Source organism: Corvus moneduloides, chromosome 14, assembly GCF_009650955.1.
Source record: "Corvus moneduloides isolate bCorMon1 chromosome 14, bCorMon1.pri, whole genome shotgun sequence".
NCBI classification, from domain to species: domain Eukaryota; kingdom Metazoa; phylum Chordata; class Aves; order Passeriformes; family Corvidae; genus Corvus; species Corvus moneduloides.
The window spans coordinates 15,935,614-15,959,834 of record NC_045489.1 but is presented as its reverse complement, the minus strand read 5'-3'; the positions used below and the strand labels follow the sequence as shown (position 1 = coordinate 15,959,834).

The 24,221-nt window shown below is 46.9% G+C and overlaps 1 protein-coding gene and 1 long non-coding RNA gene across 15 annotated transcripts in view; one reads left to right on the top strand and one right to left on the bottom strand.

The window, feature by feature from the left end:
* LOC116450966 overlaps positions 1 to 13,501 on the top strand; it is a 22,891-nt gene extending 9,390 nt beyond the window's left edge. For 8 of the 9 annotated variants that reach the window (XR_004243028.1, XR_004243024.1, XR_004243022.1 and 5 more), the window contains one exon: positions 4,014 to 4,101. This is a non-coding gene — a long non-coding RNA (uncharacterized LOC116450966). Of the gene's footprint in view, positions 1 to 4,013; positions 4,102 to 10,670 lie in introns of those variants that run through there. The other variant, XR_004243026.1, reaches the window with a different exon arrangement.
* On the bottom strand, positions 2,507 to 24,221 carry IL13RA2 (interleukin 13 receptor subunit alpha 2). 6 transcript variants are annotated; one of them, XM_032123998.1, is made up of 9 exons: positions 14,744 to 16,156; positions 11,767 to 11,918; positions 9,545 to 9,698; positions 8,954 to 9,074; positions 7,145 to 7,329; positions 5,449 to 5,606; positions 4,516 to 4,660; positions 3,772 to 3,874; positions 2,507 to 2,859 (listed from the first exon to the last, which is right to left on the bottom strand). In XM_032123998.1, exons 1-9 carry the CDS (start codon positions 14,820 to 14,822, stop codon positions 2,817 to 2,819), a joined length of 1,140 nt encoding a protein of 379 aa, XP_031979889.1. In that variant the 5' UTR covers positions 14,823 to 16,156; the 3' UTR covers positions 2,507 to 2,816. The 6 variants fall into 6 exon arrangements, with proteins under 6 accessions (XP_031979889.1, XP_031979887.1, XP_031979888.1 ...); XM_032123996.1 differs by lacking the exons at positions 2,507 to 2,859; positions 3,772 to 3,874 and adding an exon at positions 24,022 to 24,221 and having other exon boundaries at positions 3,881 to 4,660; positions 14,744 to 14,891; XM_032123997.1 differs by lacking the exons at positions 2,507 to 2,859; positions 3,772 to 3,874 and adding an exon at positions 21,752 to 22,851 and having other exon boundaries at positions 3,881 to 4,660; positions 14,744 to 14,891.

Genomic DNA, 24,221 nt, shown 5'->3' with positions numbered 1-24,221 from the left:
CAGTCAGCCTGTTCCAGTGCTTTGTTTCCCTCACAGAGGGAACAGAGAAGTTCCTCCTCATGTTCAGGTGGAAATTCCTATGTTCCTGTGCAAGATGCCAGCCTTCCTTTATGTCTTGCAGCCATTGGCAAGTTATGGGGGTTGAAACACTTGTACTGAGAGGCCAGACAGAAAAATTTAAAAATGTGAGGATGGATGTGAGGAAATGGAATGTAAACTGATTTTCAAATTATTCTCTTGCTGGCAGCTTAAAAATATACCTCAGTGAGAGAAGAAGGGTGATTTTTGAGTTCAGAGACCTTGGCATTCATCTTCCCTGATTTGCTACTTCCCAAAAGCAGTTAGAATATGACAGACTAAATGGATTTTGCGTTTCCCTGCAGCATGCACAGGATCATGCTTTGGTATGTGTGACAAGTATTGACGTTCTCTAGAGACAGAAAAGCTGTGTAGGAAAAGTTGGGTTTATTCTTCAGCAAATGGCTCTAAGACTTTATCAGTCAAAGACAGAAAGAAGACTCTAAACTCATGGGTATGCTAAGACAAAGACATGTCTCACTAAACATGTGGAGCTTAGATGGTAAAAACACGTGGAACCCAGACATCAGCTGGGAACAATAAGAGCAGAGCATGCCAAAGGAGGGATTTTAAAAGTCCTTTACTAAAAGTATTAATTATGGACTACAGCAAATGAACTAAAACACTGTAATGAGACTACTGTGTGAAATACACTAGTGTAATTATATAAGCATGGGATAAAAGCCTACTACTGAAATTCTAGTGAGGTTCAGGATGTTGGGAAGGCGAGTGGACATCTATTAGGGCTAAATTTTGCAAATGCTGCAGCTGTGATGCTGTGAGAAAGCAGGTGGGAGGTGTTTTGCTGCTGCTGCAGTGAGGACCCTCTTCAGGGTTGAGTTTGGGGAGCAGGGAGCCCTGCCCTGGGGCCAAGCCCAGCTTTCCTTACCTAAATGCTCCTGTAAAGCTGCAGCGTAGAGATACCATAAGTAGATGTACTTAATTTATCACTCTGTTACTAGGCAGGTTTCTAGGCAGGCTTCAGCCTAACTTTTATATTTTGTGGTTACTGAAATAGCTCTGATCTTTTTTGGGATGAGTTCTAGCTGTGGAGGTACAACAGCCTTTCCTTTGCTATCTCTTACTTGCACCCATGCACTTTAATTCTTCCTCCCTTCTTACCTTTTTGGGGTAAAAATAGACTAGAGGCTTTAGCCCAGTTTAAACCCATCCAGCATGTTGGGGCTGCTGCTGTATTTGTCCCAATCCAAATGCCTGTGCCCAGCATTCCCACCTGGTAAAGTAGGTGAGATCACACCAGATGTACCCAGGACAACAGGCAGGGCCTGGCTGCCTGCCCTACTCTTCCCCCTGGGGACTTTCACAATGCACTCACATGTTTTTAGTGGACATTTTAACAGTTTAAGAGGCTGGCAGAACATCAGAGGCCTGATGGCAGTTCTGAAAATCCAAATTGTTCCAAGTAAAGCCATCCCATGGTGGCTGGCCAGGAGCCCCAGGAGACAGTAGAGGCAGAGGTCTTGTCTCAGCAGAATTACAACAACCATGAAACTTCCTTTCTGCTTCAGTTTGTGCACTGACCATTTTTTTCCTGGTTCTTTCCTCCTTTGGTTGCTCCCCAAATTACATTGGGCTGTTGCCTATTTAGCAGTGGAAGCAGCTGATAGTGATTGAATAATTTTGCAGTTGGATGTGTAAGACAGCACTTGCTGTGATGTTTTGTTCCTGATTGGATTAGTACGGCTCTTTACTTGGCTGATTGACACAAACTTGATTTTCTCTCTGAGCTTCCACTGTTCATTAGAAATTCCCCCTTTGAATAACTGCTCCTGCAATGAAATATGTTTTCAGGGTAGTTCAGATGAAATGAAACCACACTAAACCTCTGTGTTTGCCTTGGTTAGTTCTTCAAAAAAACCCAGAATGGGCTTAGGAAAGGGTATCTCATTCAGTGATGATTTTAAAATTTTTTTTTCTATCATCATCATAGGGAATACCTCCTAAAAATTGGTCAGCAATTTAATCTTCTGAATACCTGTTGTTGAGAAACATCAGGTGTGCTTCATTGAATTCTGGTGCCAATGTCCACTTCCTAGAGAAATTCCCATGTCACATTTGCTGGAGTAACCCTTGCTTCTCCTCTGAATCTTCTGTCCTTTGCAGTAGCTGTGGTCATGCTTCTTTATAGCAAAAGTTTCTCTCAAGGTCTCCCCATTTGAGCTTTTCAACAGATAAGGCATATCAGCTAATGGAATAAATAGCTCAGGTAGCTCCTTTTTCAGCATTTAGATGCTTTCAGCAGGCTGAGTGTTTGGGGACAGGGAAGACCTGGTGAGAGCAAGGTGGGGTCCAGGGGCTGGATGCAGGTGTTTGCATGCATGTAGCATTGGGTGTGAGCTGCTGCCCTTCAGTGTGTGTCCTGCTGACAAATTTCTAGTCCTCACAAAAGAAAAAAGCCAAACAAACCCACAGAACAACGTGATATCTTTATTCATGGCAGTTTCCACTGCCCCTTTTTTCTCCCTTGTCCTGTTATCAGAAACACCTTTCTTCTGAGTCAGTTTAGATCTCTTCCAGTTTTCCTGCAGTCACTTTAAACCCCTCCAGTTTTCCTGGGGCTGTTAAGGAGTGGAGTTGCAACAGCTGGCTTCACCAATGGCAGCAGGCAGGGAAGACCCATCTGGGCTGCAGAGAGCTCAGGGCTCCTCTGCTATCCTTGGGATGGTGTTCCATGAGCAACCCACCAAACACAAGCGGTGCAGCAGGCACTGGCAGAGTTAGCATCCCACAGACGCATGCAATGGCTTTCCTGCCGGGGGTCTGAAATGGACACAGACTGTTATTCCCAACACTGAGAGAGCTGAGGACATGCTCCAGCATCCCTGTCACACACTGCCACATCCCAATGGCAATACAGGAAGCATTTGCTTCCCACAGATTTATCACTAGCATCTACGCTTTGTTCGAATTTCACAAACCAAAACATTTGGAAGATGGATGCAAAGCAAAGATGAAGGAGTGTGTGTCTGGGACTCCGTGCATTCGACTGCCAAACAGGTGTCAGTTCGTTTCTGAGGACCACAAAAAGGTGTTTCTAGAGCCAGGTCTCCCTCATGAGTGATGCCTTAAAAGGCTTATTAGAAAAGCTTCCTGCTTGCTCATGCTTTTTGGCCATCAGGAAAAGATAAGTTATCAGTGCTGGGGGATCAGTTCTCTCCAAGTGACCCGAAGAAATTATCATCAGTAAAAACAGACAAATTCATCCACTGCATCTGCTTTCCCCTCGTGCCATCACTGACATGAATGTAAACAGCTGGGACGAGAGTGCCAAGAGAATGAGGATTTAGCCCATTAAAATGGCACTGCTTTAACACAGCTAGGACAAATCTCTGCTCTTGAGTGGTTTGGGACATGATAATAGCTTTATTTATGCTGCTGTGCATGCAAGTAACTGCTGCATTTAACAGAAACAGTCTGAGCTCTTATGAGCTGTATTTGAGTCTCTGCAGCGAGTTTATGGGTTGCTGTAGGGGCATTTCATATCAGAAACAGACACACTCAGGAAGGCTGCTTACTGAAAATAAACTATTGTTTGGTGTCCAGTCTTAGAGCATCTATTAATGTTTGGCCCTTAGACACTTAGTGTGATGTTTCAGTTATAACTGCAGTTATAAATAGTTACAGACACCAACATAAAAGCACATGGCTTCGACAGGCTGCCTTGGTGCTTACCTTTTCTTGCACTGGCCAATCAACATAAATACTATGAGGCTAATTGACAAACTCAGGATGACTGGAATGAGGATAAATAGCTGCTTGTCCTCTTTTCTGGACACTGCAAAGATAAATGACAGGAAGTAAGAAGATGTTAGAAGTGATCGTATTACCTCCTACAAAGCTTGGGCTCAGATCTCATCGTGTCCACATTACCCTACATGTTTTTATTTACTTATTCATTTGTTTGTTTGCTACAGGTATATGCTACTGGGTGGGCTAACATCCTCCTTCAGGGTCATATATCTCCTGCAAATAGATGCAGTCACTGCTATGTGCCTCTCCCCTGCCTTCTGCATCTTGCACCAGAACCAGTGCACACAAGGACAGCCCAAGACAGCCTACAGGGCTCAAAGGAGCTGATCTGTGGTGCAGGACAGGCAGCAGGATGCCCTGTGGAGATACTGCAAGTACCCCGTGCCCTCTCTTGCTCAGCAGTCGCTCCTCCACCCCAGCTGTCCCCATGCAGCAGGGAAAGGTGCTGCTGCAGAAGCATTAGTATTTTGGGGCTTGCCTGCTAACTGCACTGGAGATGCAAAGCTGTAGGAATGGCTGTGCTGGAGGAGGCTGAAGGTGTAACTAAGGCAGCATCCCCCCTCCAGTGCTGGACACCAGCAGATGCCTTGGCAGCCATCAGCACTTGCACCCAAACAGGTTTTATAAAGGATGTAGAAGAAACACGGTTTACTTTGTGCTCCATACCAGAGAAACAATCCTGTGTCCATTCACTCCAAAAGCCCTGGTCAGCACAAAAAATGTTTGTTCTCCCCCTGACACGAACACATGAAACGTGGCTTTGGTTTGCTCTGGAAATCGTTAAAGCAGTTTCCATTTGGGTCGACACAAACTGAGGAACAAAACAAAAAGAAGAAATATCACAGAAGTACGTGTCACCATCAGGATCTGTCTGGTGTGGCCTGATGTTCCCGAACACTGTCCAGGCTCTGCAAACATTTGGTTTATCTTTTGGCACTTTTAAATGATTTCATAATAGTTTTGTACAAGCTAATGTAAATAACATGACTATGAAGACAAATCTACTGAAAATAATTTCTGGAGGTGTCATCATGTATGTTGCCATTTATGCCTGTTAATTTATGGAATAATCTTTTAATTACCTAAGGTGATTCATGAGTGAAATACAACAATTAAAAAAGGTATGTCCCCTATGATTAATTAGTCCTTTTCATTTTTGCCGTCCAAACTGCACCTGGATCATTCACAAGAAGAAAGCACCATGCATAAAAGATATGTTCTGCCCCAGGCCACTCCTTTTGGGAGATTAGAATTATAGTTTCCTTGGTTCAAGTTGTGCCACCCTATTCAGGGAAACAAGCCACAGCAACCTTTAAATTTCTTCAATGACAGTTTTCTGAGAAAACAGGCAGGAGGTATGAGGAAATGCTCACTTGGAGCCTCCTGCTGGGATCTGTTACTGCTAAAGCAAAGCTGAAGCTGGAGGTTAAGGGGGTTAAGGAGGAACATGTGCAGTGCAGCAGCCGGTCAGTGATTTCCACCGGCAGTGCCGGCCGGGGCTGTGCACAGTCAGTGCCCAGGGTAACCCACACCCTGCTGCAGCCTGTGCCTCCCCACCACCCCTTCCCCTCCCTGGGGCACCCTGGGTGCTGTCCCTACCGCCCAGGCAGCCGTGGCTTCTCCCACATCTTCTGCCACCTGCACCTCGTACTCCAGGCAGTGTGGCGGCATTCTCCCTCCCGGTGGGCTCCAGGCCACGAGGAGCTCCTCAGCTGCAGACATGGAAACCACCAGCTGCTTCGGGGCTGAGGGCTTTGCTAGGAGGGGAGAAAAAAGAGAGGAGGTCAGGAGGTGCTCTCAGACAGCTCCTGGTGGAAAGGCTTCAGTTCATCACCGCCAGCCTCTGTCTCTTTTCCCCGTTGACGGGGTTTCTGAGCTCTCCTGGCTCTGAGCCACGATGCTGGAATAGCAAGATACCACAGAGTCTGGAGGGTGGATTATTTATTTTAACTTGACACCCAGGCTGGATGAGGTCCTTGCTCTGGGCTGCAGTGCAGGGGATTTGAAGCACAGGGCTGTGAGCACTGTGCTCGGCACGTTCCCCTCGCAGCCGCCAGCCCTCCCTGTGCTGCTGGGGCAGCCTCGGCCCCTGCAGTGTCACTCCACTGCACTGCTGATCTCACGCTCTCTGCATCCCAGAAAACACTCTGGTTTGTGTCAGATGCCCAAAGCCACACACGAAGCACGTGGCAGCATTAATGGAATTCAGAAATCCTGCTCATTAGCCCAGTGGTTTAGCTGGAGGACTGGCTATTTTTCCTTCTGGCTTGTAGGCAAATGCACCAGCATGGTGTCTATAATAAAGCCCATGCACATGTAATGTTTGCACATCACGCTGTGCCTTGCTCCTGATGCCTTAGGGTTTAACTTTTATATTTTTCAAATCCTGTACTGCTTCGTGTGTAACTCTGAAGTTTCTTGTGGTCTGTTAGCTGCTGTTCTCTCATGCTGGTTAGACATAAAAAGCCACTCTAGATTTGCTCTCCAGGGATACTTAGATTGTCCCAGGCCCCAAAATATGTAAACTAAGGCCTCTGAAGAGGAGAGCAAACTTGGGGTAGTTATGTCATTAACTGGGGTTGTAATTGGAGAATTGATCCTGACGTGCAAATGGACCAAACTTATAAAATTTGGAAGAACTCGTGACCTGGGGTCTGTCTTGGGTGTAGCCTTTTGACTGCCCAGGGTGCACCTTTGAAGGCCCTTCAAATCAATACCTACCTTTCTTCCCTTATTCTTGTCTAGTTTCTATTTTTAGGTGGCCATCTCAGGCATCACTCTCTTTCCCTGTCTCTCATGGGTTTGAAATCCATCTCTGCTCTGACAGACCCCATCACACTTTGCACTCAGCTCACCCCAGACCTTAGCTTGGTTTGAACAGCAAAGCCTAAAGATCTCTCCTGTGCTTGTGAGGAGTGGAGCAGTGGTTTCAATTCCATCAGCAGTAAATGAAGATATCTCTGTGACCTTGCTACTAGAGCCAAAACCCCATAGCTGCCCTGCTGTATGCCCACCAGGCCATTTATATGTCCAGTTGTCCAGCTGCCAAATGCAGCACTTGGAGGCACCCACTGACCCTCCAGGGTTGTGCTGGGTGGTGTTGCTTGCCCACAAACACTCCTGGAAGCTAAAGTCCTGTTTGGCACATGCCACAGCCCCTTCCCTGGGGGAAATGCACACATTCCAACCATCCACCTACAAAAGCACACATTTATTTGAGACCCCTAATGCAGGAGGTGGGCCTGGGGTTTGTGGTGGCCACAAGGGTCCCCTGTTGCTTCCCTGCTGTCATTACCGAGGTTGTGAAGGCGAAGGGTGGTGTACAGTGGCCGTAGCAGGGTGGCTGCTGCTGAACCATTGACACAAATGTTCAGATCCTGGTATTCTGCCTGGCTGAGGTTTCTCAGCACGCAGCCGACGTTCACGCCGCGATCCTGGATGTAGTGATCGCACTGCACCGCATGGTCCAGCCCCTCGTACCTAGCAGTGGAGAGGGAAACAGAAAAAAATAACCAGGGCAATTTACTACTTGGGTAAAGAGTTTTTTTGTAAGATTGGACCTAAGCCTCGAGTATTGCCCATATCCCACCCTTTGTCCAAAGCACAGAGCTGTGGATCAGCACCTGGACTCCTGCTATGGCTAAAGTGTGGAGAAAACACAAAATTAACATGCACAGACAGCTTCCCAGGCTGGTTTGTAGGCTGTGTCAGGCTCTCCTCAAGCCCATTCCTGTAGCACAAGAGGTGCCACTGTGTGACTGGAGCCAGGGAAGAATCTGGCCTTGCTCATGGAGACAGTCATCCCCCCCTAGGGCCCTTCCTGCTCCATCAGTCACAGACTCTGGAGTTGCAGAAAGGTGCCCTCCCAAGCCAAAATGAAATGTTTTCAGGCAGGTGATGTGTGCCATGAATGTACTGCCTTTGGGGGCCACTCCCCAAAGCTGAGCTGCTGGCTCCCTCCTGGAAATACTGACTGGTGTTTCATATTAAATTTTAAGATTCCTGCTAGTTTATGCCCTCAAGGCAGGGCTGAATCTGGCCCCTGTACTCCAGACCTAACGAAAGTCTCCCTGCAAAGCACATTATGTTTGGGGGGAAAACTTCATGTTCTAGTACAATAAAAAGTTGCTCACAGGGATCAAAGGATGCCGTTGGTGTCCACGCAATCTTGGGATGAAATGGGACCCAGATCCAGATGCCTGGTTTTATTGAAGGCAATTAAATACAGGTTGGAGTTTTTTAGTGTTTGTTTTTCTTTTAGGTATGAATCATGCATTTCCATGGTTTCCTTCAAGCAGATCTTTGCAGTTAGCAAAATGGTTTTGAATCAGTGCTTCTGCTTTGAAGACTACTTCCAAGAGTTACGTGGAACCTCTTTAAAATGCAGCTATGCTTTTCTTCACGTAGCCCAGTGGCATGAAACCCAGTCTAAGTCATCCTTTCCAAAATATCATAGGAGCTGAAGCACAAATACAGTATTTACTTTGGCCCAAACCACTAATTCTAGCTATGGTTTTCCTACAGAACAGAATCTAGGCACCAGTTTAAAAGAAACAGCTGAGAAATATGTATTATTATTATTATTACCTTGTGGCAGCATGTTTGCTTGTATAAGATGTGCTGAGGCTATGAAAACATATTTGAACACTAAAAATCCAAGTTGCTGAGAAGCTCCACTCTGTATCTAGGGCTCACTGAGCTTGGTAGCCTCCTGCTAAATCCTGTCCTATTGAGATATAAGCAGTGTGATCATGGGAACTGTGCAGCCAGAACTATCCAGGTGTATTCAGCAAAGAGAAAGCACAAATCTTTATGCTGGACAACATGCAGTAAACACCTCAGGGGGATGAATAAAAGGAAAGGAGGAAGTGAGAAGGCATTTCCTGGCAAAAGTCAGCAGAAGCCTGATTTTAAGAAAGTGAGAAAGGATTTGGTGTTTTCTTGCCAGAAGGCATGTGTGGCTTGGGACATTATTTCAGCTCATTCTGGGTGAATTGGGCAATAGCATTGCCAGCCATAAAAGCATATTTACTGGGTCATTTTTGTACTCTGAGTGGTTCACTTGGTTGCTGCCTGGATGTTTTCCTATTTTGCTGTTACCTACCAATAATACAGCCCATAATGTACGCCATGAGGTGTGAGGAGACCTGGCTGCCAGCTGCACTTCAGGTATTCCCAGTCATGATAGATGCAGTGGAAATTCTGGACCTCTGATTCCAGTTTTCCTGTCAGACGAGAAGGAAATAATCACTGTTTAACAATGTACCAGTCAGACCAAGCAAAATATAATTTTTTTGCCTTTGAACAACCGTGTGCTGCAGTGAAAGATAGAAAATGAAAAGAGAGGAGAAGAAAAGGCTGCCAGTCAGAACTATTAGTTTTACTGCCAAGTGCTCTGTTCCTCATAAAAGCCAGTCCATCTTAGAGCAGAAAGATGCTTAACTGACCCTTTCATTCAGTGGTGGAGCTCTTGCAGGGCAGCTGAGCAGAGTCTGGGCACAGGCAGAGGGAAAGGAGCCCCAAGTATCCAGTAACCACAACCACAGCCTTTGGTAGCAGACCCGCTCTGGTGCCTTAAACATCAGCAAGCCCTGCAATGACTTATCCACCCAGGAACCCTCAAGCCAGCATTGTTTCATGCAACAGGCTCATGCAAAGCACAGAACTGCGCCAGGTACCCCAGACTGCTCCTAACCTTGTGGTGGGACCTGAAAGGTGGCATAAATCCAGTCACTTTGCACTTCCACGTCATCTGTACACCACCCTTTGAGCAGTGTCTGCAGCCTCACTTCAGCGGTCCTGCTGAGGTCAAATCCAACTCTGAATTTTAGCTTCCTAGTAAAAATAACCTGGTTGAAAGACAGACTTTTTAAGCACCTCTTCTGTCGCTAAGTGGGCTGCAGAATTAGGTACCCTTGCTCTTGCTCCAGCTGCAAATAGTCTCATTGGTGTGCTTTATTGTCTCTTTACATTTCTGTCCTGCCTCACTTGCCCAGTGCTCCTCCAGCACTAATTTACACCTGCTGTGCCCAGCCTTGCTGGCTGTGAGTCCCTTCACCCCACAGGACACAGGCAGAGCAGGCTGGTTAATGGGACCCCCAGCAGGAGCACTGTGGACCACCTGAGGAGGATACCACCACAAACCCGGATAAAAGGCATTTGTTTATGGTGTGAGATAATCAGAAACAGAAGGAACAATGAGTCTTGTAAGGCTGGTTCTTGTGGGAAGCACAGCCACACCCTGCAAGGGTGGACCAGCAGCCAGGCAGGGCAGTAAGGGCTCCCCCACCACTGTGTACCACCGGGCTCAGCCTTTTGTGGGACTTTCTGAGCACCCCCTATGAGGGTTTTGCTATTTTTTTTTTCCTCAGACTTACTCCCCATCACTTAATGCAAGGAAAACAAAGTTGACAGAGGTTTACAACAAGTGATGAGACAAAGTGTTGTGTTAGCCCACATCGGACTGAGGTAACGTGCTGTAAAATGCATCTGTGCCATAAAATGCATCCATGTACTGCAGGGGGAACAGCACTGGCACAGCCCACAGTCAGGCTGCCCTCAGCACTCCCCAAGTGTGAGAGCTGTCTTGAGCCAGGTATTTCTAACAGATATCAATGTTTGCTTCTGCCGATGTCCAGTGGATTTTCTTCAGCCTGACCGCTCTTCATGACCTTATCTGAGGTCAAGGTTTTGGCAAGGTGTCAGAGGTGATTTTGTTCTAGTCTGTACGTCTGCCTCATATAAGAAACTTTTATTACCCATGATTTCAGGAATTCTGATGTGTTTTTTGAAACAGTGTATGCTTTTCTTTCAAATTGCAGTTAAAATCATCCTGGAGGAATCTGCACAGACACACCCTGCTGCATATCTGGGAGTGTGAGCTGCATCGTGACCAACATCAGGCCCAAGGGCCCCTTTCCACGCCCTTGCATTTGCAATGCACGGCTGCAACTGGACTTTCCACCTCTGCAGGCTCCCATGGGATGGCTGGGGCTAACCCCATTTCTGTGGTGGCTGAGCACGGCCTGGCAGCCTTGGCTTTGCTGACTCAGGCAGGTGAAGCAGATGAGCTGTTCCAGCAAGCAGCTGGGCTCCACAGCACTGCCAGCCTGATGGATTGCTCCTTCTCTCTTCCTGGTCTCTTGAGCTGGCAAGCCCTCTAGCACTCCTGCCTTAGGATTGTACAAAAAAATCCCTTTTCTCTTTCAGGATACCAGTCTGTATTTTAGGTTGTTGGGAAAGATCCTCGGCATATTTTTCCTCAGTACCTTGTGCCAACCAAACAGCTCCCACTGCTGGGTTTCTCCTCTCCCCATTCCATTTACCTTCCTAAGTGTGCCGCAGCTTTCATCTTCTAAGCACTCACAAAATATGTTCCAACAACCCTTTCTGTGCCGTGCCTGCTACTGCCCTGCTGCACACCAGTGAGAGAAAACTGACAATTTTATTAAAGAGCTGAGTTAGAGTCAACCATATCTAAAAGAGAGAAGCAAATGGTACTTAAAACACACTTCTGGATAGAGGGAATGTTGGAACATTAGGATAATTAGTGAAATTTCACTTTTATTTGTTCACCACTCTGCATCCCTAAGAATCTGTTGTCTCGGGTCAAGTCCCATAAAGCTGCTTTTGAAAAGTGTAAATTTTTTTTCCTTTTACAGTGAGGAATGTTATTGAAATATTTTGGGCAGCAAACACCCAGCCCTCTGACAGAAATAACCGCTCCATGGCTGCTGCCGCTGCTGTTACATTTCAAAACACATTCCCATTCAAACCACTGAAACATTCTGGTTTTTCATGGAAAACTGGAACTGCTTTGGTTCCACTCCTCCTTGAAATGCAAACATAAACCTGTGCAGGAAGTAAAGGCAGAACAATAGCCCTGGTTTGGGAGGACTAATTCATGCTTTGCCCTACCTTCCAGTCTCTGTCCCCGCTGTTGCGATATTCAAACTTGTATTTCACCGTGCATTCGTTGAAGGTTTGTACGTGGGGTGGAGGCTTCCACTCTACATCCAGAGAACCCAGGAGCCCAGGGTCAGTGATCTGAAGGTCTCGTGGGGGAGCAACTACATTAAAAACAAAGCAGAGGGTAAAACCGGGTGTCAAAGTGAAGAAAACAAACACAAAGCAGTCATGAAATTTGTTGGTATGATAAGTTGATATGATTTGTTGAAATGCAGCTGCTGGATGTGGAGGGAAGTGCTGCTGGCTGCAGCCCTGGATGTTGAATACCCTGTTCTCAACAAACCACACAAGCTCTGCTCCCGCCCACCCCCCGAAAAACCAGTTTTACTGGTGCTCAGAGAAAACACTTGAGGACCATTGAAAATGCACACAGAATGCCACTTTTTGACACTCTCTTTCAAGATGTTTTAAGCAAAACTGCTGTCCTGGGGTGACCTTTCATGTCCTCTATTTGCTGACCTTCAACTCATGATATTTACCAACCTTCAGGACAGTTATCCCTGCAAACATTGTGTTCAGCACACACACCGATGCAGGATGACAGGTCAAAGCATGCTGTCAGGAGGATTTCTATTCCTTTACCATTATAGACACAAATCATCCATATTGCTTTAAATATTCCTTTCAAGTATATTAAAGATTACTGGGGAAAAAAAAAAAAAAAAAACAAAACAGGAAAAGAAAGGGCAAAAAGCAGAGAATTAGAATAATTCTTATTTTGGACATCTACCAATACTACACAAAAAGTGCCTTTACAGTTGATCTGGCTTTTATAAGAATATAAGGTGCTGATATATGTCAATAAATAAGTAAGTATTGTGGATGAATTCCATACTAAGGTGTGTCCTAATGGTCTAGCTCTGTATGGAGTTGTCATTCACATAACAACAGCTGTTTGGCTGCTCAGTTTTATTAGCTGAAACAAAGTCAACTTTTGTTGATGTCTAAGGTCATTTTTCTCCACGGTCTAAAGGTGAGATTATCCATTTGGTTTCTGCATGATACACTTTATTTCCCAGGAATTTGGAGCCCATCTCCTGTCAGTATCAGTCGAGCACTACTTCCATTCTCCCTTTGAATCTGGCCTCCAGATCACTGGCTTCTCTAACACCTTTTTCATGTCTTCATCAGGATTTACACCATTTTCCCCTTTTATTATTTTTATAAACCCGTGGTGAAAGCAGACCATAAGAATATTTTTCAGTGGAATATGGTGACATAAGTCCAGCTTTAATACGCTCCCTGAAAAGTTTGTAGGGTACATTGCTGGAGGATGAAATTTTCTCAAATGAAACAAAACACACTTGGGGCAGCCATTTGAAAATCCCACTTTCCCCCATATGTGAAGCTCCATGGGAGATTTGTTGCTACAGTAGATGGTGAAGTAGGAGATGTATTTAGGACGATACCGGAGCAAGTGCTTGGGAAGCTCCTCCTGAGTGTTTAAATGCTGAGCCTCACAGCACTGCAAACAAGGAAGCAAAAAGCTGCTAGCCTTTGTCATGAGCCAGGTGATAAGCTGTCAAGAGATGATTAGATTGGTCAGAACTGGAATTTCTGACTGGCTATGAGTATGCTCTGAAATTTATTTACATCCTGAGCTTGAGCAAAACAGCAGTGTTTTTTCAAAAGAATTGTTATTGTAAACAGCAATTCTTGCAAAATAAATTTTGACTGGATTTCAGAGGGAACAGAAAAGCTTCTTTTTGGGATGTTGCTGGCATTCTGGGATTTGATTGTTTTTTAAATGTCAGCACCGCCTCTTGCAGTTTCTCATTCTCACAAAAATGCTTTACCTTCTCACATCACCCATACAGAACACAGGACTAGAAATGCTCTATTCCATTATCCAGTCTTGAAGAAAAGTTGCTCCTGGATGTTTCTTGTAAAAAACCAAACTAACAGCATTTCCCCCTGATGTTTGTGGTGGTGAGTCAGGTGATGCTGAGCTGGCTGTGGGATACCCACTGCCCTCACAGCCACCCCTCCTGGCTGCTGGGCACGCTGATGTCACCAACATCACTGCTTTGGTGACAAACCCCTGCCTGTCCCCAGCTGCCCCCCACCACCTCTGTCCACACCATGCCCTCTGAGGCAGTGCAAGCAGCACGTGGGGTTTGCAAATTTCCACCTATTTTGCCAGTGGAAAAATGGCAGCCTGCCAGGTGTCCCCCTCTTATCTTCCACCTCTGTGTCTGCACTTCCCTGTGCTGCTCAGAGAGGTGGAGGTGACACTTATGTTTTCTGAAACCCATTTCAAAGGCAGCCTGCTCTGCTCAGCGTGGCAGCAGGGGGTTGCTGGCAGCTTTCTGTGTGTGCTGGCTGCCAAGACAGGCAGTCTCTCAGTGGCCTCCTGGGCAAGTTCTCACCTCTGCACCACGCACTGGTTACAGCAGGGAGGGAGGGCCAGACCTGCTCACCATCTCTCTGGGTGCGAAGTGCCAGCTGCCAGAGGCCAAAAGAGCCAGCAGGTGCAGTGCAGCAAAGAGATGCTCAGGGGCTTGAAGCGAAGGGTGCTTCAAGTGCCATTGCCAGCAGTGATAGCTTGAAGAGCAGTATTGTCTTAGAAGCATCATTCTCCAAGTACAAATAAGCCTTGTGTTTCTTACACCCAGCACAGTCTGTGTGGCAGGGACCATGCCCAGGAGCATTTATGTATCTGAGCAGAGTTTATATTTGATAACTCTCTATCAAACAGTGTATTTGCTGTGCACCAAAGGCAGTCTCTTCTCCTTTCAAATTCGCTCAGAAAAACATCCACTAAACACATAATATATTTAGACAATGGATTACAGGTTTATAAACCAGCCACTCACACAGCAGTGCACACACACAGAAGTTTTGGTTGAAGGACAAGCTCCACAAAGGGCCCAAGTTAACACGAAGCAGGAGTTAGGCAGTGACACAACAGCACACCGGGTTTTACCTGTGGTGGGGGAGGAGGAGGCCAACACCCAGCCCCACACCAGAGCCACGGGGAGCACGGGAAACCTCCAGGGAGCCATCAGAGGTCAGGGGTTCCACTGGCCAGGTGCAGGTCAGAAGAGCAGTCCAGCAGCGTGGGTGCGAGGAGGCTGCGGAGACACAGCGGAGTTCACAGCTTCAGCCTCACCGAGGGGCCCTGGTGTTCCCTCTGCAGGCTCAGCACTGACAATAAGCTGGCTTTACTTGTTTACCAAGGCTGATTAATCATTTCCCAGAGGACTTCTCTTTGCAACTTTTGGTGATGGTGGCACATGGCTTTGAAATAATTTCTGGCCAGCTAAGTACACTCTCCACAAGTGTGTCAGTCTGTACTCCAGTCACCAGCCCTCTGTCTCACGTCTTCTGTGGAAAGTGATTCAACCAAGAGACTGACACCCTGCCATGGGAAATGCCTTGGACCAATGATATTTTCATTAAAAAAAAAAAAAAAAGAAACCAGAATGCCTGAGCCTTGCCTTATCCAATAAGCAGACACATCTTATGCAGCTATCGCCACCTTTTGCCTTTCCTGTTCCAGGACTTGGTAGGAATGGTAGGAATGCTTCTGAGAATTCTTCTTAGTTGTCATGGCAATATTTGAAGGGGACAGATTTATATTCCTGTGCAGGTCTGCTGGAAGGAAGATGGGGACTGAGAGGGAGAGGAGCAGAGTTTCCAGGGAGGGGGCTACTCCTTCTTTCAGATTTCATGCTGAAGCTGGGTAGAAATTACTGCCTACAGACACCCTAGCTCAGCAAGCTTCCCCATGCCAGAAAGCACATGCTGACAGGGTTTTAATTTTTTTCATACAGATACAGGTGTAGTTATAGATTACATAGAGATGGAGGATGAGAGAGATCTATAGATTGTATATATATACAGATCTAGGTACATAAATAGGTATAGATATAGACATTAATCTTCCTGGAAGCTTGAGGCCAATGCTCGAGCTCCACTTGAGTAAGAACTTGGCAGGATCAATGTGAGCATGCAATTTATCACTGAGATCTATTCAGAAAACAAATTCATTTTATATTGCTCATACAAGCCTGGCCTAAGTAGGTGAAATCCCAGGTCAGACTCTGGCACAGCTGCTTCCTCCTTAGCACCCACAGCTACCATGCAACAATGTGAAATTTGGGCTCTGCTGAACAACAAGTTGCAGGGATCTTTAGAAATCTGATTGGAGGATTGGAGCCAAAAAAAACCTCAATCACTGGAAAAAGTGATTCAGGGTAGCCAAAGGAGGAGACAGGCTGTGCTGGCCAGGGTGTCTGTATGTGTTTAAAATAAACCAGAAATTCTAGCTGGCAACACATAGCAGCAACTAAAAATACACAACGATTTTAAAAGCAAATTTTCAATTTAAATTAATATCAAATCCTCCCAGTCCATCACATAATTCTAACTATTAAATCACATAAACCCATCACATATGTATCCTTATTACATAAGGATTATTATTTCAGCAATACCAGTAATTTTTCTGCTTTGCTGTGAAATGAGAACGTGTAGTCAGAAAAAATTACTGGAATTACTTCTTTAACCTATCAAACACGGCATAAAAGTTGTGTCAGCACAAACCTGGCTGTAGGCAGTGAGTCTGTGTTTCAGAAAGGTCCAAGGATGCAGTGACAAGGAGAGGCAGCTTACAGAGCTGGGAGAAGCAGCAGCTCTAACTCGGAGCTGATGAGCAGCAGCATCCAAGAACTGTGTGTGAGTGTTAGCACAGAAAGCTTCTTTTCATTTCCAGGACAGTTATTTGAATATACTAATAGGATTTCACAAGGCGAGTAAAAATAAACAAAGGCTTTCACAGAGAGGTTTAAAACCTTCAAAGTGCTCTTACCTGGACCTCTAAGTGCATGGGAGCCCATCTACCTCATGAGTGTAGGGCTCCTCAGCAGCTTCATGTCTGCTCTGCTCAAAGCTTTGTATTTCACAGAAATCTTGTGGTTTTTAAAGACTCCTCTCTGCTCTCCCCAGGGATCAGAAATCACATTGCAATGTAACGGCATCGGCCACACGGTCAGAGGCTTTATTAAGCACCAGAGGGAACATTGCCGTGATTTATGAGGTGCTGGTGTTAATTGTTGCTGTTATGTACTCAAGTGGGTCAAAGGTATGTTTGAAATACTGAAGTGATTAATTAAGATGAAAACCAAACGGCAGAACCAGTGCAGGCTCTCTGCTGGAGGCACACAGCTGTCCCCAGCAGCTGGCACCCACAGCCCCACCACTCACTGCAGCCCCAATCATCGCCTCAGCCCACGTGGCTCTACCTGGGGGTCCCCAGGGCCATCCCCACCACAGAGCCTTCCCATAAGCTTGCTGGCTCTGGAGAAAATCCAGCCTCTCCTGGCTCCTGGGGCTCTGCAGGAAATACAGTGAATTATCCCTCCCCTCGCCCCTCTGCTGTGGCCAGGCATATCAGCCCTGAGCCTTCTACAGCCTTGCCTGCCACCATTTACTTCACCCCTGCTTTCCTGCATCACCCTGCAAGCCCTCCCTTGCCCCAGCCTGGAGAACTCTTGCAAGGAGCAGGTGCTTCAACCAGACCTGGTTTATCCCAGGTGAGAAATCTGTTACTGAAAAAAGGAATCTGATGGTTCCTGCTGCTCTAAGGACCATTCAAGGTCATGGCCAGGAACACACGAGTCAGTTATGGCTGTGTTGCCTCCTGTGAGCTGAAGGAATTTGACTGCAGCAGCTCCCCTCCAGGAGGGACAAGGGGGATGTTTCGGGAAGAGCAGAGCTGTGGTGCACATGCCCTGACAAGCAGCAGGCTGTGGCTCAGGCTGACTCTTCCCATGGCCAAATTTAAGCATCTTGAGAAAGAATTCAGCCATACAAAGGAGATGAGAAATGGCACCAGGAACTGAAGGAGTGCTTCTTGCTGGGAAGAAAAATGTGCTCCAAGCACCTGCACAAGTCTTACGGTATCGCTGTTTGATTTGAGGCCTGAATGAATGTGTTATCCCTTCCCAGCCGTAGTCCATGAGAATGTTTTGGAGCAGCAAAGGCAAGACGAGGCCCCTTTCCAGGTGCCAGCTGTCCTCTGCATGTCTCTGTGTGTGTGTGAAGACATGCAGAAATGTGTAGTGCTAAAACTCTCTCCTTGAGAGCCCTGTGAATTTTGGGGGTAAGGGAGTTATGTGTGAGTTGTCCCTTCACTGGAATTGCACAGTGCTGGCTTTTCCTTCTTACTTTGTGCAAAGAATGGCAAAAAAAGTCCCTTGCTGCTTGTAAATGTATGGCCTTGCTTTCAGAGTTATGCAAGATTAGAATTGAGCATTAATGTATTCTTGTTGTGTAAGCTATTTAAGCAGAAAAGGTCACACTGGACACATTGTTTGGAACAAATAAGAAGCATTTGCCAGCAGAGTGAATGCCAGTTCCCGAATGCTAGAACAGGCTCAGTTCCTGAGAAAATTAGATTGGACAAAAATGCATAGCTGGGATTTGCAGCGATAGGACTCCACACCACAACCAGCAGCGCTGGAGCACCCAGGAAGGAGCAGAGAGTGCAGGTCTGCACTGAGCAGTGCCTGCTGGTCCAGCTGCTCTGGCCACCCTCCTGCTCAGAACAACTCCCTTTGTGAACAGCAGATGCTTTTCTCATCCTCTCCTTGTGCCATTGTGCTGGTACCTGCTGTTCCTGCTCTGTTCCTGCCCCTGCCAGTGTTGGTGCAACCTCCAAGCTGGTCCTGGAGGAGCTCAGCTGAGGGCACACCAGAGGGGATCCATGCCCTATTCCAGCAAAGCTGAGGGGAGGCACTGCCCGTGGGTGGGAGAGACATCAGTGGCCCAGGGCGCACCTCTGCACAGGACTCAGACCTTAGCTGGTACCACCCTTACTGACTGGAGCTTGAGCAGTGTCCCAACAAGCGGTGAGACAGGCAGGGACAATCCCTGGCTGTGCTGGACCAGAGCCTCAGGGCCCCGAAGTCAGGGCAGGGACAGGCAGGTGATTTGCATCTTAGTAACTGTTCTGTAAATGCGATTAAGTTGCAAAAAAAAAATCCGTCATAAGGTGATGATAAGCTCATGGAAGAAGACGAAAATAAAACCAAGCCAGCTCTGGCTCACCAGCAAGCCCTGCACACAATGGGGAGGGTGTCCTGCCAGAGCTCTGTGCACTGAGCAGAACCTGGTGGCATCACTGCTGGCGGGGCTCAGCCTGCCCTGTGTCCCCCGTGCCCACCTGTCCTTGGAGGCCCCTGGTATCAGCAGCAAAACTCCCCTGAGCACAGCAAGGAGCAAAGCCACAGGGACTGTTTCCCCTTTGATTGTCTGCCTTCCCTGTTGCAACAGTATTTGGAGGGTGACTCATCTGGTTTGCTAATGAATGAGATTTTTTAGGATTTGTCAGCTGGGTGAGTGACTCCTGGAGTCTCTGTGTGCTCAGAACCATCTCACAGGAGCTTCCTCCTCCTCCCAGAGCATGGTCAGCTCCCAGAGCCTCACAGCTGCTCTCTGGGGCAAGATTAATAAAAGCACTAAAGCCAGGGGAATGCAAACTTGTGAAGGTGCCACCAGGCTGAATGAGAGATTTCAAAGAGCTGAGAATCCCCTGAGCTGCGATCTTGGACTATGACAGATATGCAGCTGCATGCAGAAATTAAAAAGCTCTTCTGTAAAAATCTGCTTCTGCTGGAGGAAATAAAGGAACAGCAGCATCATTGCTGAAATATTTCATTGCAAATGGCAAAGCAGTTGGCAAAGACCATTAGTGGAGCTAAATATAAAAAATGGGCCAAATCCTTTTTGGTTAAAATATATTTGATATATTCATCCCATTTGTGCTAAATTGGTTCTGTCAAGCAATCCATTGTCAAGCTAGATTAAAATATTGGGATGTGATAGTTCAAAATAAAAGCTTTCAACTTTGCAACCTCCATGTTTAGAAGCAGCTTTCTAATCACTGAAGTAACAACTGAAAGGCTCCAGCTATGAAGACACCATTTGGTGTGAAATAGCATGTTTCATTTGATCCAAAAGGATAGTTTTGAAATTGCCAGTGGCGTGGAAAATGGATGATTTGTAAAAGCCTTTTAACTGCCTCATGTTTCAGGGAAATCAGTCTCTTTTACAAAACTTGCACTAAACAAGCTCTTTCCAAGGCGCTGGGATAAAGGACTCAGTAATTCCAAGCAGACCAGTGGCCTCCAGCGCAGTGTTACGGATTGCACTTGAAAGGGGATGTCACCACAAGGTCAAGTGCCAGGAAAAGGAACACGGGGCATTGGCAACAGACTGAGTGTTGCAAGGAAAAAATCCCTTCTTTGCATTCATAAATTAAACACTTGTGGCTGTTATGGGATTTCAGGAAATGATGGAAGGAATCCAGACTCTCTAGCAATACTCAGTATCAATATTTATTTTTCTGGTGCGTGGAGACCTCAGTTTTCCGTATTTCTTTGCTGATGGCTACTCTCCTGGCTTAGACAGCTTCCTAAGAAGAGACAGCAGCTGTTTGAATGTGCCTGTGCCATGTGAGCCAGCAAGGCAGCTGCCATGGAGCTGGCTCCACTGACATCTTTGCTTTCTGTAATCAGTGTTGTTCCCAGAAAGACCCATCCAGCCCAAAGTCAGGCGTCACACACTCCCTCTGCCTTTCAGCTGACTCCGTGGCAGCCTCCCCACTGCCTACGAGGCACTCCTTACACAGATCCATCAACATTTTCCTGCAATCCCTGATGAAATGGTTTCTGTGTGGTGTGTCTGCTACCTTGGGAGCGCCGAAGGATCCACAACCTGCTGGCTTCTGCCTTCACACTGAGTCATCTTTCACTCCTGGAGCAATTTCTTCCACAGCCTGCATGTACCCTTTGGTCACACAAGGACTTGCTCTGACTCTCCCTCTGATGCAACTGGGCTTAGACTGGGGGTTTAGCAGAGACTGTGAGAATAATTTAGTTCTTGTCATGGCACAGTGTCAGGTTTAATAAAGGACTCGGTGACTGTACTCTAGCATGTAAAACTTTTGTAGAAAAGAATTACAAAGCAGGGCTGAGGAATTAGACAGCGCTGAGCAATGTGTAGCAATGCCTGGGAATCAGCCTGCAGGAAAAAAGGGTTCCAGGGGCTGAGGGTGTGCAGGGCATGCTGGGGAGAGGCTGGAAGGGGATCAGGAGCACAGCCTGGAATGCCAGGGCCCAAATTCTGCTGCTAAATGCACCAGGGCATTACAGAAAAAAACTGAAATGAAGACACAAAGCTGGCAGAGCAACAACTGCAATGGGTTATGAATACATCCAGAGGGAGATCTAAAAAAAGCTAAAAGTTATCTCCAGAACAGAGAGGCTCTGCCACAGCTCCCAGAAAGAGTTTAGGGGCAACAAAGAGCCGTGTACCGGAGACAGAGCTCTGCCACATGGCTGCTCTTGGCAGACCTGGCTGGTCCCAGCACCATCAGCACTGGGTGCAGTGGGGTCCTGTGGCTATGGCAGGCTCTGCCAGGGGACACAGGGCTTACATGGAAGAGCTGTGCATCCCTGTTCCTCAGGAAGGTGCCATTCCCCTGTTGCTCCTGTTCCTCCCTGCCTGCAGACTTGGATCTGTGCTGCCCAGAGTCAGGGGGAGCTGCTGACCCCATGCAGGAAAGCCCAGGGCTGCTCCAGGACCACTTTCTGCTCTTCAGGCAAGAGCAGACAGAAATAACACCTCATATCAAACAGGCTGAGCTGTGAGCCCCAGTGGAGCAGAGAACATCCAAAGACAAATTGTTCTCACCCACACCATCTCCCCCTGCCTGTCCTGCAGGTTGGGCAGGAGCCAACCACAGCCTCCTGGGCAGCAGGCTCTGACCATGCAGGCACTCATTAAGAGTTAGAAAAACCTCCATTTGCTGCCTCCCACCAAATCCACCAGCCTGCTGGGGGGGATGGTGGATACAACTGATCCCACCCCTGGCCCAGAGGCTGCCTTAGGAAAGACCAAAATCTCTCCACTTCAAAACTGAGCTTACCTGGAAAGGCGGAAGTCTTAAATCTTGGTGCAATCCTGAACGCAGTCTGAGCTGCAGTTACTGGAGCGAGCAGAGCAAGCTCCCAGGCTGGCTGCCATCCTGCTGCTGAAAACCTGAGTGCAGCACCGTGCCAGGAGCCTGGTGCCTTTCCATGAGAGCAGTTTTGTCGCCAGAGCGACGTGACCGATGGCAGCCAGGCGTTCAATCTCTTCTCCAGTGCTAAATCCTGGAAGGAGCTGACTTCTCATTGGGACTCTCCTGCCAGAGCCACACTCAACCTTCTGCCTGTGGTGAATGCCCAGGTCTCAGCCCAGCCTCCTTCCAGCACATCCTGCTGGTGGGCATTCACCATCTCCACTGGCCACCTGCCCTGCCTTGTACCAATCTTATCCCAGCAGCATTTGCCCCCAAAAGTAATTACTTTTGTGGTAAAAGTATTTACTCCCAGTGGTAAGTACTTCCAGCCTTGTTTTCAGGTTGGTCCAGAATTAGACAGACACATAAAATAAGAGGTTGAGAGTTGTTATTAAAGCAGAAACATTTCACCTGAAGTGCTGTCACAGTAACTGTGAAAACAAGGCTGGCAGCAGGGCAGCACTCTGCAGATTGGCCCAGGGAGTGTGGATGGGGAAGGCAACAAAGCAGCATTCCTGACATGCAGGGATCAGCTGCCTCTGATGGCTCTGGCACAGGCAGCAAAGGGAGCCAATGCTCCCACTCAGCATTCAGGCCATCCTAAAGAGAGAGTAACTTCCTGGCTTCTGCTTCCCTGCCTTGTCTTTTAAAACTGATTTATTCTCCACAAGCCTCCAAGTCCTTGGGATATGCAAAATAAATCTCCCTTCCCTTCTCCTTTAAACTCCATCCAATGCCTTACATCAGCGAGTTTGCAGACATGTTGGCAGAGGTGCTCTGGTGGAATCACTGTGCAGTGGGAGTAATAAGTGAAAAAACAGATATTCTGTAGAGTTGAATGCCCTGACCTGGGCTGCCATGGAATCTGGCAATCCCCAGTCTCTTCCTTTTTGCTTCCTGCCTTGGTCTCCAATGGGGATGGAGCACTGCTGCTGCCTTGGGCAGAGCAGGATCTGCCAGGGGCCGAGCAGCCATCACCCCCACTGTAGGAAAAGGACATCCACAAGGACACCAGGACAGCCAGGCACCCCCGGCAGGCCAGCTGGGAGAAGTGGTCCATCCCAATAACAATGCAGCCAGGGAGCCCTGGGGCACCTTGCAGCCAGAATCTAATCCTGCCTTTGCTGCTGTGAGCAGGATGTGGCAGCCAGGTCCAGAGGGATGGGCACAGAGTCAGTGCCTGAACTGGCCAGCTGGCACATGCAGGAGAAAGGGCAAGGTCCAGGTCATCCTCACAGACTGGTCCTTGAACCCTGAGCTGCAACCCTGGGCATATAAAATAGCATTTTCCCTGGGGGCAGGAGGTTTTCCTGGAGTCTGAGGGGGTAGCAGTCCTGGCCTGCTCTCCTGTGCCTTCCCAGTTCTGTGTGGTGAGCAGGGATCACCAATGCAAACAGCAGCCCAAGCATTTATGGCTCACATCAACAACTTACTGATGTTGAAAGCTGCTTTGTGAAATGTTTTATTAAAAGTACAGTTTGGCCTGACAGTGAACAAACTGAGAAGAAATTATTCCAAAAAAAAAAAAAAAAAAAAGAAAAAGACAGTCCAAAAATCCTGAAAGGATTTGTTCTTTCCAGATGCAGATCTTTGACACCTCCCCTAAGAGAGAAGTGTTAGCCCAGAATAACTGCTTGACCAGGACAGCATGATATCTGCTGACAGCTCTTATCAGCAAGCCAGTGCTCGATTAGGACAAGCCTAAAGAATGTAAGCTATATGAAAAGCTGTTTATATCTTCCCATAAAAGGAAAAGTATAGGAAGATACTTAAGTTAGGAATGACCACAAGATGGATTTCAAAACAGCCAGAATGTGGCTTGAAAAGGATGAGACACATATTGGTACAACAATAGTGTAAACACAGATACACATACACAGCTGTCTGAAAATCTGCAGCTTAAACACCCTGCACTCTGAGCAGATGCAACCAAAGTTATTTCAAGAACACAAACGTCAGTGTGTGTTCTTGAAATAAACTTAAAAATAAAGAGGTCCTGGAAAACTCTCAAAGTTATGTAGAAATTATGGTATGCATAAATCCAAATTCTGCACTGCAACTGAACAGCTATGCTGAGTTTCAAACACACACACACATTCAAAATAAAATCATAATATAAAGTAGCTATAACTTACCATCACACTTTGGGATTTTCCTTTAAGCTAGGTAACGTATAAGACAAAATACTTATTAGCTCTTAAAAAAAGAAAGCTGTAACAGTAAAACGGAAAAAAACCAGTCCTGCATATGTTCCTGTTCCTAGAGAGTAAGCTTCAATCAGCTGCATCTGACCAGGCAGCCTGAAAGTGTTCTGTGTGTAGGATGCTCAAGAAGA

Coding starts and splice junctions, on each gene's coding strand:
- IL13RA2 (XM_032123996.1), bottom strand. CDS start 14,822: ATGGCTCCCTGGAGGTTTCCCGTGCTCCCCGTGGCTCTGGTGTGGGGC. Junction 9,075..9,544: donor CTTTCAGGTCCCACCACAAG/GTTAGGAGCAGT, acceptor CTCGTCTGACAG/GAAAACTGGAATCAGAGGTC. Junction 4,661..5,448: donor AAGCCACGGCTGCCTGGGCG/GTAGGGACAGCA, acceptor TTTGTTCCTCAG/TTTGTGTCGACCCAAATGGA.